A 21,790-nucleotide genomic window follows, 5' to 3' on the forward strand; every position below is an offset into this window, starting at 1 on the left:
ACACTTATACTTTTTAGAGGAAGCAAATATATGCAGAATATTCCTTCCTTTCTACGAATATTGTTGTCCGATTCTTTTTGCCGCAGTAACTCTTTTTTACCCTGATAAATCATAATCAAACCCACCCAACACAACTCTGTTAGTGATCAATCTCTCTCTTCCTCCAAGAAAAAAGGAGGAAAACTAAAATTTGATTTACTCGTAACATTTTTTCCATGACTACATGCCACGGCATGATGATATATCCTAATTACGATTACATTATGACAAAGTTTGAAGATAGAAAGGACAAGGTAATTCAGAAAAATCAAAGAACACTTGGCAATCTCAGAACCACCAAACGAATTCTGGCTTTATTGTCCCATGTCACAGGACGTACAAAACGATACGTGGCTTACCTTCTCCTTACATAAACGACGCAAGTTGTCACACAACACCAAACCATCACCCATAAAAATTAAACCAACCATACTACACAGACACTCCTCCTAACCTTAAATAATTCTCCTCTCACCCTTATAAAAACACTCATTTTAACTCCCACTTTTGCATTTCCACCTATCTATCTATCCATCTATCTTTTCTAACATGGCTGCTGGGACTGGACTCTTTGCAGAGATTTTGGATGGAGATGCGTACAAGTACTATGCTGATGGAGAGTGGAAGAAATCTGCTTCTGGGAAAAGTGTTTCCATCATCAACCCCACTACCAGAAAGACTCAATACAAAGTTCAAGGTAAATTAACCGTTAATATGTCACATGTTAGCACTTGGCACATCATTAACCCTTTCGTTTGAATCCCTTTATTTCAGTTCCTTTCTGTAGTTTTTAGAGTGCATGTTACTGGAAGCTTGAGAATTCTAGTTAGTATTTGCTGGATTTTCTATGCATGTAGATATTAATTAAAATTATTGGCAAAACAATTTATGTGTAATTTTTTTAAAAATTTCGTTACAAAATTTTTTGTAGCCACAGAATTAGTGAGTAAAAAGCAATTTTTGTCGTTAAATTTGGTTAATAATTCGTTGATTTTTAAAGCTCAAGTTCTTGTTTTGTGTAACCAAACTAGAACATGAAGCAAGATTCTCCTTTTACAATAACAGCAGATAAGTGTGTCTGATAAGCTCAAAAAATGATGTGCATGCAGCTTGTTCACAAGAGGAGGTTAATAAGGTCATGGACTTAGCAAAATCTGCACAAAAGTTATGGGCAAAGACCCCACTATGGAAACGTGCTGAGCTTCTTCACAAGGCAGCTGCTATCCTTAAAGAGCACAAAACTCCAATTGCAGAGTGCCTGGTGAAAGAAATAGCAAAGCCAGCCAAAGATGCTGTTATGGAGGTGCATATTGTGTCACCGGTTCTGTTAAACGAGCTAAATTATTGTTCAGGACTATTATTATTTTGAATGATGAAGATAACTAACTGTTTTTTTTTTTTTTCCTTGAAGGTTGTAAGATCTGGGGATCTGGTTTCTTACACTGCTGAAGAAGGTGTAAGGATTCTGGGAGAGGGAAAGTTCTTGGTGTCGGATAGCTTTCCTGGAAATGAAAGGACAAAATATTGCCTCACATCCAAGGTTTATTCCATCACTGAGTGTTGCTTGACTTCACAAGTTAAAATTCATTAATAACTGACTTGTCACAACTTTTTGTTATAAAATATACATTTTAACATGTAAAAGGTTTTCTTAGGTGTGAATTTCAGGACAATAAGTGGGTAAAAGAATTCTCACATTTAGGGGGGGTGGGGTGATGGGGTAGGGACTTTATAAGAAAAAAGACCCATGAAGAACAGTTGCTTTTAAGAAATGGTATGGAAGCAATAAATAGTAATATCAAAGAGAGAAGGAATGCTTTCCTATACTCTTGTATAGCATGTATTGGTAGAGAAAGTACCAAAAAATAATCAGGAAGTCAAGGTTAAATACACTTTATCCATTAAAATGCACTAGGGAATCATATTCTTGTTCACCAGAGAAGTTCTCTGCTTCTAGTTCAAGATTTTCCTTAATGAAGGGTTTTGCCTTTGACGCACATTTTGATTAACTGGTGTCTGGTGTCAACGTATAAGAATAATTTATAAAATAAACAAGGGAGATAAGTGTAATTTTTCAATTAAGAAAGTTATAAGTATAACTAGTCCAAACATCAAGGGAGGTCAATGTAATTGGCTCTTATGACAAATAAAGCAGTCCCTGCTTTCTAGAGAGTGGACAGCATAGATTATAGTAATTCCAGAACAGATAGTCAGCTACATCTGGAAAATCTATATTTTATTAAGTTACAATTACAAACAAACACAATATCAAAACCCTGAGTTCATAAAGTAGTGTAATCTCTCCATCACATTGTATTATCTTAGTAACTTCTAATTAGCATATTAAATGATCATATGATGAGGTGAAATGCCAAGTGTTAACATGTTTTTCAGATTTGGTTTTTGATGTGATCTAAGAAAGTTTCATTTGATTTTCAGATTCCACTAGGAGTGATTTTAGCCATTCCACCTTTTAACTATCCCGTCAATCTTGCTGTTTCCAAAATTGCTCCTGCCCTGATTGCTGGAAACTCAATTGTGCTCAAGCCTCCAACTCAGGTATTTATATCTTTGATGCGAAACTCTTCAAAATCAAAGACACTACACGTTAGATCCACACTCTCACAGTAGCAACTAGCTCAAATCATAGAAGTGCTAGAACACGTGTGTTGCAGTTAAAGAAACCACAACAACAATAATTTATAATTTCATTTCAGGATTTTTATGTCCTACAATTTCCTCCCTTAGTTTCTTTCTTGTAAATGTTTGTTTAATGATGCATTTCAGGGAGCTGTTTCTGCTTTGCACATGGTTCACTGCTTTCACTTGGCTGGTTTTCCCAAAGGCCTAATCAACTGTGTCACTGGAAAAGGCTCAGAAATTGGTGATTTCCTTACAATGCATCCAGGAGTGAACTGTATAAGGTTCCTTTTTAAATGATGCTGTGATAGCATGGTACTGTATATCCCCAATTTCCCATGTGTAAGTAATTTTTCCTCTACTGACTTATGACTATGCTGTTGGTCAGCTTTACTGGTGGTGATACTGGCATTTCAATTTCAAAGAAGGCAGGCATGATTCCTCTGCAAATGGAGTTAGGAGGAAAAGATGCCTGCATTGTACTTGAGGATGCTGACCTGGATTTGGTTGCTGCAAACATTATAAAGGGAGGCTTTTCATACAGGTAATGGCACATCTGAATTAGTACTTCTGGGGCAAGGTTTCCTTTTCTGCATTGATTTGACAGAACTGCCAACCAATATTAAGGAAGACAATTAGACATCCTACACACTTTGCATGCATCCTTGTTTTGCATCCTTCTGTGAAATAAACAGTTTGTGAGATATTGCTGCTAACATCAGATTATTTTACCATATAAGATGAATATTGCATGGTTAGAATTTATATAGATCTAGAAACTAAGCAAATATACTTCCATTTCAGCTTCATGTGCTTATTTTTTTATGTTATGGCTCTATGTAAAACAGTAATCCAGATATAATTTTGCGGAGAACAAAATTCTCAAGGATTTTTCTTTGTATAATGGATACTTGAATTATAATTCTTTTTTCTTTTGCAACAAAAGTGGTCAGAGGTGCACTGCTGTTAAGGTTGTCCTGGTAATGGAGTCCGTTGCCGATGCTTTGGTTGAGAAGGTGAAGGCTAAGGTGGCAAAACTAACTGTTGGACCACCAGAGGATGACTGTGATATCACCCCGGTTGTGTCAGAATCATCTGCCAATTTCATTGAAGGCCTGGTCTTGGATGCTAAGGAGAAAGGAGCAACATTCTGCCAGGAGTACAAAAGAGAAGGCAATCTTATTTGGCCTTTGCTACTGGACAATGTTAGGCCAGACATGAGAATCGCATGGGAAGAGCCATTTGGACCAGTTTTACCAGTAATTAGGATCAATTCAGTTGAAGAAGGAATCCATCATTGCAATGCTAGCAACTTTGGACTTCAGGTAAATAAAATTATAGCCCTCAAACTTGAACATTTACTTACCCTTTAAAAAGTACACAATATTTTCTTATAATACAAGTAATTTGTATCAACACATTGAACTTGTGTAGGGATGTGTCTTCACAAAGGATGTCAACAAAGCAATAATGATCAGTGATGCAATGGAAACGGGAACAGTTCAGATAAATTCCGCCCCGGCTCGTGGGCCAGATCATTTTCCCTTTCAGGTGAACCTACCCTTCAACCAACTAAATTCTGCTATTTCCAAAACTTGGAAACGAACCAAAAGCATTTTTTTTCTTGTACAATGGTCGCACTGAGGTTCGAACTAAAAAAAAACATTTTTTTTCTATATCACCAATCTATTATTAACAAATACTGTTCTGACAGGGTATAAAGGACAGTGGCATTGGATCTCAAGGGATTACCAACAGCATAAACATGATGACCAAGGTCAAAACGACTGTGATCAACTTACCCAGCCCTTCCTATACTATGGGCTAGTAGTGTAATAGTTATACACATACATGCATGGAGGAAAATCAATTTATATCATGTTCCATAAATCATAGTGAACGTTCAAAACGTATGAGTTCAACATTGCCTTCTCTTTTGCAGCAGGGTATCATAGAGATGAATAACGAGTTTGATTGATCTGTCACGTAGCTACTTCACGTGACCACTTGTCGTACTCATATTTAGCATGATATGAATCTGAATTTTTATCTTGTGCCTTATCATTAAGTAAGGAATATAATTGTGTTCCAGTTAAATTGAATGTCAAATCAATGAAAGGAGGGGGAAAACATTGTCTTCTGTTTCCATTTTGTCCTAACATTTTTTTGCAATCCCTATTCCCTTGTATCCCTTTCTGTTAATTAAAGCACAAAAATATAAGGCACAACTGTCCTGAAATCCTCTGAATACGAAAATGGAGTAACTTGTTGGATTGAAAATAGTTCCATCTTCTATGTTATAGACATTGGGATCTGGGAACCGCATCTCTCTAAATATCACTTTTTGATCCTCTAACTAAATGAAAATTAAATCATGACATTTAGAATGTAAATAGAAAATAAAATAAAAAGTTAAATAAAAGACGAGTAAACAAATCATTTGACCAAAAATATTTTAGGATAAATAGTCATTTTAGTCCTTAAATATGTAAAGCGTTAACAAATTCGTTTTCGAAAGATGAAAATTCAAATTTTAGTCCCTGAACATGAAAAAGTATAATAAATCTATTCATCCGTTGTTAACTTCGTTAACAACCTATATGGAACATTCATGGTCGAATTTGTGAGTTTTACATATTTAGGGATAAAAATGACTATTTACCCAAAATATAATTTGATCTTCATCTTCCTCCATTTTCTAACTGATGCAAATATAACATTACAATAAACACTTAAAAAAATAGAAAAACAAACATAAATTAAAACAAACATAATAATAAACATAATATTGATTAACAAGTATAATATATGTCTATTACTTTGAAATTTTTATTGTAACAACATTAGGTAATGACAAAATTAAGTTGGGTCTATTTTTTTTTTGTAAGGATTAACTTAATGTAGCGAATTTTTGCTTGAGTATCATGTTTTGATAGTGCAGTCACATTAAAATTTTTATAGCAATAGACAAATTTTGCTTATTAATTAATATTATGCTTATTATTATGTTTGTTCTAACTTTATGTTTGCTTTCTTATTTTTTTTAATGCTTATTGTAATATTATGCTTACAACGGTTAAAAAAGGAGAGAAAATGAAAATTAAATTATATTTTGGATAAATAACCATTTTCGTTCATAAATGTGTAGAGCGCTTACAAATTTTTCTCGAAATGTAGCACACAAGCTCTTTCATTAACGTTAATGGATGAATAAATTTATCGTACTTTTTTCATTTTCGGGGATTAAAATTTGAATTTTCATTTTTCGGAGATAAATTTGTCAGTTCTACACACTCAGGGACGAAAATAATTATTTATCCAATATTTTATGAAAAAAAACTCTTTTAAAAAAATTAAAAATAAGAGACTAAGTATTTCCAAAAGTAGAACTCATTTTAAATTCTTAACCCACTTTTTATGAGTCTGATGCTATCAAATAAGATCTAAAAATTCATATTTTTTTCTTCTAACGTATATCTCATTCTTAACTTATATTTAGTATGTGGCACAAAGTTGTTTTCTCTCCGTTTTCTTAATAAATTATTCTTACATGCAGAGGACAGCAAAGAGCACTCCAATAGTAACATTTTGGAAGAACCGGTTCTTATGTTAAGATTTAAGAACCACATCTGGAAATGGTCTAAAAAAATATTGGTTATTATTTCATTGATTTCTATAGTTCTATGATTAGTATTTTTTAGTTTTTATGATTTGAAAGTGAATTTTTTAGTTTTTATAGTTTATATTTTAATTCTTTTTTAGTCTCTATAGTTCAAAAGTGATTTTTTTAGTCGTAATTTGTATTTTAATTATTTTTTAATTCCTATAATTTAAAAGTGATTTTTTTAGTCTTTATAATTTGTATTTTAATTATCATTTATTTCTTACTAAAAAATATATAAAAATAATTAGTTACAAATTAGTTATAAATTATTAACTATTTTTTTATTATAAATTATCTTATGATAAATTAGTTATAAATTATTTATTAATATTTTTGTAATTAATTGTAATTGATAATATTATTTTTATTTTGATGGTAAAGACTAACAGGAAATTAAAATATAAAATATAAGGACTAAAAAAATTAGTTTCAAACTATAGAGACTAAAAAAAATTAAAATATAAATTATAAGGAGTAAAAAAACACTTTCAAATTAGAAGAACTAAAAGAGAATTAAAATATAAATTATAGAAATTAAAAAAATTACTTTAAAATTATATGAATTAAAAGATACAAATGATGAAACTGTAAGATGAAATGATTAATTAAACCTAAAATATTTTATAACTTTTTTAAGGATAAAAACTTGATTAAACCAATAAAAAATAACTTCTTACGGTTTTTAAGGATAAATAATTATTTCTTCTTATTTTTTAATACGGATGAGAGGGACGCATGCTTGAGGAGTAAGCATCAAGATATTTTAAATTAGAGTAGATTATAGGAGATGTGAGATACACATGATATTCATACTATTTTTTTCCCTCTATTTTCTCCTTATCTTCTCTATTTTTCTCCCACCAAAAGGAGAGGTAGTGACTCCTATAACCAATGAATTTAGTTTTATCTCTTAACTAATATCTGATCCTGGTAGATATATTCTTTATCTGTTTTTTTTTTTATAAAGAAATGTGATAATTATCTGCTGAAGTCATTAAGTCAAGATAATCATGCATCAAATAAGTTTGGAGGAATATCTAAAAAAAAAACAAATGAATAATAAAAACGGACTTTCTAGGTATTATGGGCCGGTATTGGCCCAATATCTATAAAGAACAATAATAAACAAGCACAAATTAACTTCAGCACATATTACTTTTAATTAAGAAAAATATTAAGACAAACTGTATTTAGTATTTGAAAATCTAGGTTTTTGGTTTAAATTATTTGATGAAACAATCAATCATTATTTGAAATAGATTAATTTAATTAGAAAATAGTAACAATTATGTAAGACACACACATGACATGCGCACACAAATAATTGAACTCTTTCTCTATAGTGTTGGAAAACCTAAAAAATCTATTGAATGGAGGTAGAGGAAGAAAGTTCTGCTAGGGTTTTTGGAGTTTATTCGAAAGAGGAGGATGATCTCCTTTCACAGAGTAATAGAAAAGTTAAAAGGAAAGCTGAGGAGGGAGATGATGATGGAGTGATGGAGGCAGAAAAGGGAGAAGAAATACAGAAAAAGGATTTGTATATGAAGAAGCTATTGACTAAAGAGGGTGCAATGCCTTTCTCTGCATTTGATGGAGGGTGGAGTCACAGAAGGAGGTGAAGGAGAAACAGGCCCATAATAAGAATAATTTCTATAACGGGCCAAGTCTGAAGGAGGGAGCCTGATCTAATGAGACCAAAAAAGTCTCGAAAACTAACAATAACTAGAAGACTTCATCGAGAAAGTCTAAGAAGAATGGAAAAAGTGTAAACACAAAAAGGGCTAACGCAGATAAGACGAGGAGCATCGTTGGAGTGTCCAATCATGATAACACAGAGGGTTTAAATATGATTCACATGCTTCAGGAAATAGGAGCTGATTTTCTTGGTGACAAGAATGGCTATAACCCAGGGGAGAAAGTCGTGGCTATGCCTGATGCAGAAACTCTCGAATTTGTGCAAAATCAAAAGAAAGGTCCTTTGAAAGGAGGGTCTTCATCTATTTCTCCAGATTCGACGAAGTTGGAAGAACCAGAGGTTCGTTTTGTGGAGAATATAACAAACATGGAAACTGAAATCCAAGTTGAGGATCAGAAAACCAGCGCAATAATTGATGTGAATAATGAAGCTTTGGGGGAGGTTAATGCCTCAAGTTCGTCTGGCCTTTCAGAGGCAAACAATCAAATGTTGTATTAATGAATGTAATTTCGTGGAATTGTCGAGGGGCAAATTCGCGAGGTTTTAGTGTTCTCATTAAGGATATTAGTAGGGAATATGAATCATCTTTGATTTTCCTGATTGAAACTCATGCAGATGCTTCTGCTACAGATCGTGTGATTGACCGTTTAGGTTTTGATAAGAGCTTTGTTGTGAATGCTAGAGGCCACTCAGGCGGTTTATGGTGTTTGTGGAAAGCTAGTTGCTGGAATGTGGAGATTATTAGTAGTGGAGTCCAGTATGTTCATATGAAGTTGGATGGAAATTGCAAGCAAAGTGGTCCTTGACAGTGCTGCACGAGAGTCCAAATTTTCAAAAGAGGAAAGCTCTTTGGGAAGTTTTGAGTAATATTGCAGAAACGGTCATTGAAGCATGGGCTATTATGGGGGATTTTAATACAATCCTAAATGATATGGACTGGGTTGGTTGCTCGACCAATCCCTCATGGAGAGGAGCAAATGATTTCCAGCAGTTTATCAGTGACTGTAACTTGATAGATGTTGGATTCCAGGGTCCGGCTTTTACCTGGGGGAGAGGAAATTTGTTGGAGAGGCTTGATCGTGTCCTGTTCAACTTGGCGTATTATTCAACATGCTTTGGTACTTCACTCACCGTTTTTTGTAAATCAGACCATAGGGCACTATTGATTAAAATGACTCCGCACAAGAGAGTGAGTAAGAGAAAGAGGCCATTTTGTTTTGTTGCTACATGGATAACTCTCTCAGATTTCCAAACTTTTATTAAGAGAGCTTGGAAGAAAGGTATAAATTGGGTAGAGAGAATTGGTGGGCTTCATCAAGAATTACGTAATTGGAACAAAACTGTTTTTGGTGATATTTTCAGGAAAAAGCAAAAACTCATCTGTAACCTTCAGTCCATCTCCCAAAAGCTATCTAGAAGTGGGCTGATAGAGTTGGAAGAGACACAGCTACATATTTGGGAGCAGTACCGGGATGCTTTGAGGCAAGAAGAACTCCTTTGGTACTAGAGATCTCGTGCAAAATGGATATCTTTGGGAGAAAAAAACACGAGGTATTTTCCTGGTGTTACAACTATTAGGCGAAGGCATAACACATATGAAGCAATTCAAGATGTAGATGGTATTTGGGTGGCAAATGATGGTGATCTTGAAAGGTTGGTAACTGAGTATTTCTCCAATCTGTTTTATGACATCATGCATTTTGTTCCTTACTGCATACATGGAGCTTTTCCCCATCTATCCGAAAACAATTTTGATATGTTTAAAGATAGAGTAATGTCGGAGGGAGCTAGACTAGGAAAGCTTTATTTTCTATGGAAAATTTCAAAGCTCCAGGTGAGGATGGATTTCAAGCGGTTTTTTTTTTTATTAAAGCCAATGGAATATTGTGGGGGAGGATCTCTGCAACCTTATTAAATCTGTTTTCGAGAATCTCATTAAGATTGAAACTATTAACAATATGTTTATTGCCCTCATCCCCAAGGTGGAGCCGGTAACATTCATGAAGCATTTTTGCCCAATAAGTCTATGTAATGTATCTTATAACATTTTGTCAAAGATAATTACATTGAGACTTAGAAGGGAAATGGAGGAATTGGTTAACCCCTGCCTGAGTAGCTTTATTCCAAACAGAAGAATGGGGGATAATGTAATCATTGCGCAAGAAGTGATTCATTCAATGAAGCATAAGAAAGGCAATAGTGGATGGATGGCTATAAAAGTAGACTTGGAAAAAGTTTATGACAGATTGAAGTGGAGATTTGTGACAGATACTTTGAAGGACATCGTTTTCCATGAGAAATTTATCCATCTAATTCATTATAGTATCTCATCATCACGGGAACAAATTTTATGGAACGGGGAAGCTCTTGAGAGGTTCAAGCCATACAAAGGTGTTAGACAAGGTGATCCGATATCACCTTACCTTTTTGTTTTATGTATAGAGTGTTTGTTCCATTTGATTAACTTTGTAGTGGATCAAAAAGCTTGGACTCCAATTCAGTTGGCTAGAGGTGGGCCAAAGCTATCTCATCTGGCATTCACGGATGACCTGTTGTTATTTTCAGAAGCATCTATTTCTCAAGCTAACACGATTAAAAAAGTGTTGGATACCTTTTGTGCTAGCTCAGGCCAAAAAGTTAATTATGAAAAAACCAGGATTTATTTTTTGGGTAATGTTCACTGGCTGAACAGAAATTTGATTGTGCAGCAACTGGGTTATCAGGGAACTCCGGATCTGGGCAAGTATTTGGGAGTGCCTCTTCATCATCAAAAGGCAAATGCTCAGAGTTTCCGTTTCATCATTGATAAATTGGAACAACGTTTGAGCTGTTGGAAAGATAAGAGTTTGTCATTCGCTGGACGTTTAACTCTTAATAAAGTTGTTATACAGGCCATGCCAACATACATAATGCAAACTAATTCTATTCCAGAATCAGTGTGCAAGGATATTGTTAAGTATCGAAACTTCATATGGGGAGATAGTCAAAATTCGAGGAAGGTTCATTGGTTGAATAAGAAGGATACGTGCAAACCGAAAAAATATGGCAGTCTTGGTACAAGAATGGCGAGTACTATGAATCAAGCTTGTATGCTGAAAGCTGGATGGAATTTGTGCACAAAACCAAATGATTTATAGGTTCGTGTGATTAGATCAAAATATAAGTGTGGGTATGATACACTTCCAGTGATTAGCTCCAACATACCGAGTTCTAATTTCTGACGTGGTATGGTTAATTTGTTGGGATAAGTTGATACCTAATGTGAGATGGGTTATTGGTAATGGTAGATCAACTCGGTTCTGGTCTGATAATTGGGTGTCAGGAGTAGGGAAGTTGTCTGAGATTTGTAATTCAGGAAATCAGCAAGGTCATGATGAGCGTGAATGTTTCTTTATTAACAATAAAGGATAGTGGGATGTGGAGCGTCTCATGTCTGAATTATAGCCTCATATTATTGATATAATTCGAAATTTGGCACCTCCTTTAGGCTCTAATCCTCCAGATTATATTGTTTGGAATACTAATTCTGATGGAGTGTTCACGATTTGTGAAGCTTGTACTCAGCTTGCTAAGGAGCTTAGAGACTCAGATATCAGATTGTTCGATTTTGTGTGGAGGTGGAATGGGCCACAACATATAAGGATTATTCTTTGGAAGATTGCGAAAGGAATCCTTCCAAGGAATGGGCTTATAGGTCACAGACACATGGCACTAGACATTTTGTTCCCACTTTGTCATGATAAACAGGAAACAACTCTACATTGTCTTAGAGATTGTAGTTGGGTATGTCAAGTCAGGAGTAATCTCTGGTATGGAAATATGCCTGCTGTTTTTTTTTTTCAAGATAACCTTTGTCAGTGGTTGGAACTTAATCTAAGAGGAGGCTACCTTGGAAGAGCAGATAACTGGAGTGTGCTATTCGGAGTGGCTTTGGATCGAATTTGGTGGAGAAGGAACAGTTTCGTTTTTAAACACACCTAGCAATCTATGCAGGGTTTGGTAGGAAGTACTCGTGATTTTGCAAATGAGATTGTCAAAGCACAAAACGAAGGGGTTATTCTTCAAAAGTTCGATAACTCCTTGCAAACTGATAGTCATGGGATTTGGAATTATTAAACTAAACTATGACGCAACGTCCATCCAAGGTGATCTGTTTGTTGCTTGCGGTGGGTTGATTCGAGATGATCATGACAATTTCATTCATGATTTTTCTCAAAGAATAGGCCGATGTTCGATTGTTGAGGTTGAGCTTTGGTCGATTTTATATGGTATGAGGTTGGTGGCTGATAGACACATGAAAAAGGTTATTGTGGAGTCTGATTCTTTGGCAGCAATTAATCTAATTCATGAAGGTTGTCCGACTTTGCATCCGTGCTTTGGAATAGTGGAAGAGATCAAGAACCTATATAATGAATTTGAGCATTGCAGCTGCAAAAATATTCTCAGGGAAGCTAATATACTTGCTAATACGTTCGCGAAACATGGTTTATCTATAAGTACTGATTGTCAATTCTTTTGTAACGTTCCAACTTTTGCTTTGGACCCTTTTCAGGGTGATGTTAGTTGTATCTTTGGTCAATTGACTCTTAACTGAGTTCCCAAGGCATTCATAAAATAAAAAATAAAAAAGTGTGATTAAAAACACTAATTCAATATCAGTTTTTAAATTTATTGAAAGTATAACACTTTTTTGTAGTGTTGAAGAAAAGACGGATAGTATAAACTTGATTATGATGGAATTTTCAGATGGGTCCGCGTTCTCTTTGGACTGTTTTTTCCCGTTGCAGTTTTTTCGGGAATTTGTTAATCTGGTCCATTTTCCTCTCACGTTCAACCCTTATCTTTGTTACGTTTAGTAACAAACTTACGTCCTTATCCTCAAACTCACGTTCTGATATAAATTGGTTGAGATCTGTGATGGACAGACTCTATAAATAGGATGAGGTGCTCTCAGTTTTGTATCACCAAACCTACTTCTCTATTCAAAAAAATACATCATTTATTCAGAGTGAGTAAAGGCCTGCAAAAACAAAACTGCCTTCGGGTTTGTTCTTGCGTCGTTTTGTGTTTGATTTGTAATGGCTGGAGGTAAGCTTGTGCTTTTTTTTTTTTAGCTTCTGCTATTGATCTAAATATGGCTTGAATTCATTTGCATGTTTAGATCAATATGTATAAATTTTATATTTGGTATCAGAGCGTTAAAATGCCTCTACCTTGCTTCTATTTTGGTATTATATGGAGTAACGTTGTTCTGTTCTGTTTAATATGGAAAGAAAAGTAGAGAACAAAGATGAACAGTGTAATGATCATTTAGACTAAGGTACAATATGACATTGTTGAAAGCGTAAACTTTTATATATTAAAATAAAATAAAAAAGGAAAGAAGATTATGGATCCTCTCCTTCTTGAAAACGAGTTTAATATTCTAAATATGAAAAGCGTAAACTTTTGAAAGTGTAAACTTACATATTAGTGTGTTTGAATTATTTATTAAGATTAATTGTATGTTTATTTTGGTATTTAAGCATGCAATATTAAGCTAAATAATTTATGCACATTAAATTTAATGGTTAAGAGCTTATATGTTTTAAATATTGGATAATCATATGCATATATTATTTATTTACTTTTGAAGTTTTGTGTATACGATTTTATGATTTTATACATGCGAAGTTATCTTGAATATTTATATGCAATGTTATTCAATTTATTTACATTATTTAGAATATTATGTAAATATTTAGCTCTTATTAAGAATTAATGTTAAGTGATTAATATGATTTAATTAATTAAAGAATAGCCACATCATCTTTAATTGATTAGGTTTATATATTAAGTATAAAAAAATCACATTTAAAAACATTGGTTGTGATTAATCATATTTAATGTGATAAAATATATCCACAAAAATTTTGTTATGTTTGTATGATTAATTAGAATAAAATATCATGTTATATTTCTTAATTTACCCACAAGAATTGAGAAAAAGGAACATAATTTGATAATTTTATCATAAGTATGAATCTAATTGAGTAGGATTTTGGCCCACCGGTAAGTTGTATGTCACTAGGTTCATGAACTAATACATATTTTACATTAGTAAAACATGACAATTTATTGAGTCTCAAATTATGAATAATGAGAATGTATTCTTGAACTTTGTAGTTAATCAATCTATAAACATTTCTGATATTAAGTGTGATATTTCCAAATTGAAAGGGGACAATTATAAGGTTTGGAGGGAGAGAATTCTCCTTCATTTAGGTTGGATGGATATTGACTATGCTATTAGGAAAGACGAGTCGCTAGGCATTATTGAAACTAGCACTCTAGACGCTGTTGATCTTTATGAAAAGTGGGAGAGATCTAATCGTTTTTCCGTAATGTTCATAAAGACTAATATATCTGCTAGTATTCGTAGTTCCGTTGATCAGCATGAAAAAGTCAAGGATCTTTTGAAGGCCATTGATGATCAGTTTATTACATCTGATAAGGCCCTTGCCAGCACCCTTATAATGCAGTTCTCATCCTTAAAGCTCCAAGGGATAAGGGGTGTACGTGATCACATCATGCGCATGAGGGATATAGTGGTTCAACTAAAAGTCTTGGAGGTTACCATGTCTGATTCTTTCCTAGTACACTATATTTTGTGTACTCTGCCCTTGTGAATGAGGAATCCTCTATGTTGTGGCACAGTGGATTAGGACACATCTCTATCGAGAGAATTAAGAAATTGGTAAATGAAGGAGTACTTAGTACTTTGGATTTTGCTAATTTCAAGACTTGTGTGAATTGCATTAAGGGTAAACAAACTAACAAGTCTAAAAAGGGTGCAAAGAGGAGCTATCGCTATGACTCATATATTATGTTTCTTGTTATGGTTGATGTTGAGTTAAATGGACCAAGTGAGAGAATGATGAAATTTTCGGATGGGTCCACGTTCTCTTTGGACTGTTTTTTTCTGTTGCAATTTTTTTAGGAATTTGTTTTCAAAATTTGGTTCATTTTCCTCCCACGTTTAACCCTTATCTCTACCACTAACAAACTCACATCCCTATCCTTAAACCCACACTCTGATACAAATTGATTGAGATCTGTGATGGACAGACTCTATAAATAGGATGAGGTGCTCTTAGTTTTATATCACCAAACCTACTTCTCTATTCAAAAAAATATATCATCTATTCAGAGTGAGTAAGGGTCTAAACAAATAAAGCTGCCTTCGAGTTCGTGCTTGCACCGCTTCGTGTTTGATTTGCAATGACTGGAGGTACGCTTGTACTTTTTATAGCTTCTGTTGTTGATCTGAATATGGCTTGAATTCATTTGCATGTTTAGATCATTATGTATATACTTTACAGACTATTTAAGACATGTGTGGAAAAGAAAATTTACGATATGTGTGTCCTCACTAATTGATTGTTTTCTATTTTCTACTCTTAATTTTCTACTAATATACTGATATTAGGTCAACTATTAAAGTCCTAATCTTTATTAACATTGTAATTTTCAAATGAAGCAAAATTCCAAGGGTTGGCCTAGTTTATTAGGATAATAACATCATACTACAGGTATAGCTAGCTTAAGGAAAATATTAAAAAGGTCCCTAACTCCCTAGCTATGACTATTAATTAAAAACATAACGCAATAAATATCAAAAGTTTTCCAAATGGTTTAAGAGATTTCCATAAAATAATAAGTGGAGATTGAGGTGTAAAGAGAGTCCTATCACCTGAAGGGATTTGGGGATTTGATTGCTCCAGGACAAGAACATATACCTACATCTTTTGCCGTTACCAAGCTAGCTTTAATAAAGTTTTATTCAAATGTCTAGTCTGAGCGAAATTTCATCCCACGATTTCTTCTATACACAACATATCATCATTCTGTATGTTTTCGAGTTTCTATTGTCTCACTTAAGAATAATAAGGTGTGCACCCATTTAGTTTCGTTCAATCATTGTCCCAGGGTTTAGCGACATAAGTTTAAGTATAGCTAGCATCTTTTACACTCTTCAATTCCCAAAGAACTAAGAATATAATCAATGAGGCGTTATTATTCTTCTCATCTGTATGATGAGATCTATCAGGAAGATGATATACTCTTGAGTAGTTATTTAACTTTCTCAATGTGTGGGTTTCGGTACTGATCATGGTACAATAATAGAATGGTAGGATTTGATTAATTTGAAAATTTAAGTAATATTAGAGAGAGACTATGAAGGGATTTGAATTTTATTGACATCACCTTATGACCATCGGTAGGTACTTTCAATTGATATTACGTTCACAGCCATAAAGTATATGCCTTGTGGGAGTGAATAAAATAATTCCGTGAGGGGGGAAAATGTATGATTTGAAACAAGAGATTAGATTCTTATATATCTTTTTTTTTTTATATACAAATTATATATCCATTTGCTATACTAAGTATTTGAACTTTATAGAGTGTTAATATGAACTCGTAAATGATCAATTTTATAAATTGCACGATATAATTTAAAGCATCTCAACTAAAAAAATAACTAGAATATACGTATATTCTAGTTATAGAGCTATGTCCAAACAAAGATGATAAATTTAAAAATAAAAAGATTTAAATATGTTTTTAGTTTCTTAATTTAAAATAAAATATTTATTTAGTGTTCAAATTTAAAATTATTTTTTAATCTTTGTAGTTTGAAAGACTTGTTTTAATCCCTTTACTCAAACGCTGTTAAAGATTTCACTTAATTATGTGACTAACCAACGGAATACTACAAATTTCTTACGAAACAATTCACTTTGATTTTGTATTTTTATTTTTAAATACCTCATCACATGTTTGTTTTTCTTTAAAAATGTTAATTCTGATTACATTTGAAAATTTCGTTTGAAACAAAAAGATTAATTTTTTTCTTCAGATTATAAGAATAAAAATATCACTTTTAAATTTGAAAAACTAAAAACTAATTATTCTTTAATGAACTAAAACATATTTACTTATTTAAACACGGAAACAAATTAATAAAGATGTAACATATGAACCAATTTTGGTCTTTTTTTAGTTTAAAAATTACTATTATTTATGTTACCATTAAAATATAACCAATTCTCTTATAATATTATATTGATTATTTATTAAAATCTTATCTTTGAAGAGAATTATAAAATTTTAAAATTAAAAAAATACAGATATTTATAGAGCGAGGTGATATTAAAACATAGAAGAAAGGTTAAAACATAAAGAAGAAGAAGAAGAAGTATACCTTAATCTTAATCTCGAGGTATTCTAAGAAAGAACAGAAAAGCATATAGAGCGAGGTGATATTAAAACGCAAAGTTCTTTTTCTTGAACTGCTGTTCTTTAAAGTTTAAACGCTCCACACAAATACAATATTCTTTCTCTGCTCTCATCATCGATCATATCATATCTCATGCAAGCAGCTTGTAGCAGAGAAATGCAACTCTCTATTCAACAACAACAACAATACTAGTAGTAATCAGCCGCAGCTTCCGTTCAAGCTCTCTACCACGGCTTCTCTGGATCTCTCCAACCCTCTAACCAAACTCACCATTTTCAACAACAGCCTCAGCCTCATGTAGTTCTTTTCTGCTAATTACAACAATAATAATAATAATTGTGATTTTGATTTTTTGAAATTCAAGGAACGGAGTTTTGGAGCTTCGGCTCAGGCTAACGGTGGCGGTTCGGGTCAGCCGAAGCAGAGGGTTAGAGCCAGGAGGGGACAAGCCACGGACCCACACAGCATCGCCGAAAGGGTACGTTTCTCTTTCTCAGTTCGTAAAAACGTGTTTGGAATTGGATCAGTAATTTCAAGTGTACGTCTTATTCCTTGTAACGACATACTTTTCTATACGTACATTTTTCAGAGAAAATGTGATCGTCCGTCCGTGGCTGACACAATTCTCTTTTCATTTTTGTTAAATTAATTAGAAGAAGAAAAATATATATGTGGAAACGTCGTAATTAATAGGACATAATCGCTTTGTTTTTTCTACTACATATCTTTTTACGTTTGATTTGATGGATGTCAAGAAGCAATTTGGTCATTGTCTAACGTTTCTCTGGAATATCGTTGTGTGTGGCAGTTACGGAGGGAGAGAATCGCAGAGCGAATGAAGGCCCTGCAAGAACTCGTTACGAATGCCAACAAGGTTAACAATCAATCCTCAATCATGTTGTGTCTTCTGTTCATTAATTAGACTAATCTTAATTGTAATTTAAAGATTAAACTTATGACTCTTATTCATAACTCGATCATCGGTCATGAATTAATAAATAAATAAGCACTTTCCAACGCTGTAGTTTTGGTATGTAGTGTAGTACAGCAATACCCTCGTACATCATTCCCATTATATCTTTCCGTAATGTAAAACTGGAAACCGCTAAGGTTAATTTGGTCCTTCAAACAAGTGGGATTTGTAGAATTGTTCTTATAAGACTGAGGGGACAGTTTAGGCACAACACATAATATAGTATTACTATGCACCATTGCACCCTACAGAATTGTATTGGATCAATCCTTAGTAAAAAAGAGTATATCAGTCATGCACTATCTCTTTATAGTACAATCTTTTCTCAGTCTTTTTTATCATATAAACCATCGTATTCAATATCTATCTCACTTTACTATAAAAAAATATAAAATATAAAATTAAAAATGCACAAACAAATACAATTTCCCTTGTTAATTAAAATATGTGTTCATTGTGTTGGCTCCTGGATTGACAGACTGACAAGGCCTCCATGCTGGATGAGATCATTGATTATGTGAGGTTCCTACAGCTCCAAGTCAAGGTCAGATTCCCCTTTTTATCTACTATTTTTTTAATAAATAAAAGATTAGGGATAGAAATATGAATAAAAAGAAGTACAAGTATCATAATAATTTCATGTGATAATATGTATTTTGTGAAAAGTAATTTTCAAATTATTATTATGTTTTTCATACTGATATTTCCTCATTTATTTAATTTTTATTTCAATGAATTAGTATATTTCACTTTTTCATTGTCTCTTGATATATTATTTCAATTGAAGGAAACAAAAAAGTTGAAAATTAAATAAAACGATGATATAATTAATGTTTTTCATGAATAATATCTATACAACTTTACAAAATTGAAGTTAGCTGGATGTTCAGTGAGTTACTGTGCATACACTGTTCATCGAACAGAATATAGATGGTCAAAATTTTAAAACAATATCTATACATAACTAGATTCTATACACTGATCAGTGAGTGTTACTCTACATATGTGTAAAATCTTAAAACAATAATTGTTTTTAACCGATGAATGATTTCGTGATCTGATATCATGTTTCTAGCAAGTAATAAGTAATTCATTTAATCTCATGAATTCATTATTCAAAGTTATCAATTTAGGTATGCCTTGTGTTTTTCAAATAAAAGGGTCTGTGCCTCATGCCTATTTCTCTTGCCACGTGTCACACAGGGAACCCCTTCATCAAACTTAGCAAATCACGTGGATTTTGCTAAAGTGCTTCAACCAATCCAATCACAAATTTCGGAGTTTCCCATCCCTCTATCTCATTTCTTTTGGTTAAGAGGAAGCAAAACAATCTAATGTTTTATCTTATTTAATTCAAAAGAAAATAAAAATAAAAATATTTTCTTTTTAAAATTATTATTTTTCTTTTCTTTTATTTTCTCTCGTCTAAAAATATAGTATTGTCTAGTAATAAAAATTTTAACCTTTTTTTTTCGTTTACCTTGAACTACTTTTGAAGGCATTAATATACTATAATTTTATTTGAGTCAACGTCTTATATTTAATAATTAGAGAGTAATCGCGGATCAAACGAACTTCTTTTTTGCAAAAGGATTGGCAGCTTCTTTTTTTTTTTTGAATTAAGAATTGGCAGCTTTAATTGATACAATGCTTCGTTATGTTTCATCGTTATGTCATGGAGGATGGATTGTTTTATGTACATTTTATATATTTTTATGTTTGGTTTTTTCGAAAGAAAGGGAATCAAAACGTGGCCACGTCACGAATTAGGTTATGTATCAATTATTAATAGATTATCATACTTTTTATTAATTAAATCAATGATCCTTACATTTTTTTCTGTAAAAAAAATTAATTAAATTAGAGACGAAAGATTTGAATAATTTGTATTTATATAACATTATAAAGTTAAACTTTATTATCGTCATTTAATTTAATAACTTTTGAGATAATGTAAAAGTGATGGCCTTTATTTTATTTTTTTCAATAAAGCAAAGTTTGTATCACCGCTATGACAGACGGAAGTATCAAGTAAAAAGTCTCTCATCTTATCTTCAATTAAAAAAATATAGAAAACTCAAGCCAATAATACCGTTCTCAAATTGTGTTGTTTATCAATTGGATATTTTGATATTTTAAGAGCATGCTTAGTTAGGTAATGGTGTTTATAACTTAGTGCCTCATCTTATAACTTCCTAATTCTACATAAGCTGCACTTGATTATATTGGAGGATTAATCAGACAAGTGTAGGTTGGTAATGCTAGAAATGCTGATCTAAATCAGCTCATTGTGTTTTAATGGGTGTTGCCAAAATTAATTATGGTTAAAATTAATTTTAAAGTGATAAAATTTATATTTAAATATTTTTATTATAAAATTAAGTTATGAAACAAATTTATGACAAAAAAATTTATTCAACACAAAAGTCACTTTTAAAATTCAACAACAACAATAATGTGTGTTTGTGATAAGTTGTGGTGAGATAATTTTCTTTGATTGGGGTTGATTTTCACTCATTCTAACTTAGAAGTTAGGAGTGAAATACTCAAATTTGTAGGGTGATATGTAACTTGGAATGGGTTATTAAACTTAATAATTTTTATTTAAGATGGTGAATATTACTTGTTTTTGTGAGTGTAAGAAAATGGTTTCGAAACACTAAATTATTTTTGTGTTTTATTATTTTCTTTATTTTGTATTTTTATGTGTTACCATCTTTGATTATTATCGTGTGCAGTTTTGCCCTAAAGAATGCTATTAAGACTTAATGGAAAATTTCCCATACAACCAAAATATATCAATGTGTTGAAGGCCTTTGACATCTCAAATAAGATTTCTTATTAGCTTATGCAATAATAAATGAGTTCACTTTTAATGCATTTTCAATATAAAAAAATTCAAGCACCGAATAATGTAATCATTTTTTAAAATGAATTTAACAATTTTTTAAAATAATATGTCAACGTGAGATTGAATGAATAATAAAAACACCAACAATACAATATATTAAAATTAAGTTATAAAATGATTTGATAAAATTTTCTTAGCAATAAAGTTCATGACCGGAATAATTGTTTAGTTTTTTTAGTGACGAAGGGTTTGATGAAGAAAACACAAATAAGCAGTTGGTAGATACATAAGTAAAACACGAAAACAAACTGGAATTAATGGGCAACAACTAACCAATCCGGTTCTGAAGAGTAATGGAATCGGAGAAATGATATCCCCAAAGTTTGATTAGCGTGGGAAACACGGACTTATAATAAATAATAATTTGGTAATTTGATATTTGAGAGTGGGTTGCACGTTACACAGATCCTTTTATATCATTATATGTTTGAGTTACATTATATTGTCAAAGTTAATGATTTTTTTTATCAAATACAATTAATAAATTTTACAGTTAATTATGGTGATTTTTGATAAATGGTCTTATTAAAGAATATCCTAAAGATAGTACTAGTTATTAAGGAATTAATAAATATTTTTTTTAT

General features: G+C 32.3%; 1 protein-coding gene and 1 long non-coding RNA gene across 3 annotated transcripts; both read left to right on the forward strand.

The window, feature by feature from the left end:
• Nucleotides 1-412: 412 nt before the first annotated feature.
• Nucleotides 413-4,838, forward strand: ALDH11A1 (aldehyde dehydrogenase 11A1). Its single transcript, XM_003519093.5, has 9 exons — nucleotides 413-736; nucleotides 1,149-1,342; nucleotides 1,451-1,579; nucleotides 2,479-2,598; nucleotides 2,827-2,963; nucleotides 3,068-3,223; nucleotides 3,626-4,004; nucleotides 4,114-4,230; nucleotides 4,394-4,838. The coding sequence occupies exons 1-9, from the start codon at nucleotides 589-591 to the stop codon at nucleotides 4,505-4,507; spliced, it is 1,494 nt and encodes a 497-aa protein (XP_003519141.1). The 5' UTR covers nucleotides 413-588; the 3' UTR covers nucleotides 4,508-4,838.
• A 12,417-nt stretch (nucleotides 4,839-17,255) lies between these two features.
• LOC100783439 (uncharacterized) lies at nucleotides 17,256-19,820 on the forward strand. Of its 2 annotated transcripts, XR_005887758.1 has the most exons (5): nucleotides 17,256-17,341; nucleotides 17,465-17,800; nucleotides 18,131-18,196; nucleotides 18,774-18,839; nucleotides 19,499-19,713. It is a non-coding gene; the product is annotated as an uncharacterized lncRNA (long non-coding RNA). The 2 variants fall into 2 exon arrangements; XR_413256.4 differs by having other exon boundaries at nucleotides 17,269-17,800; nucleotides 19,499-19,820.
• Nucleotides 19,821-21,790: the final 1,970 nt, after the last annotated feature.

This window comes from Glycine max, chromosome 2, assembly GCF_000004515.6.
Source record: "Glycine max cultivar Williams 82 chromosome 2, Glycine_max_v4.0, whole genome shotgun sequence".
Taxonomy (NCBI): Eukaryota; Viridiplantae; Streptophyta; class Magnoliopsida; order Fabales; family Fabaceae; genus Glycine; species Glycine max.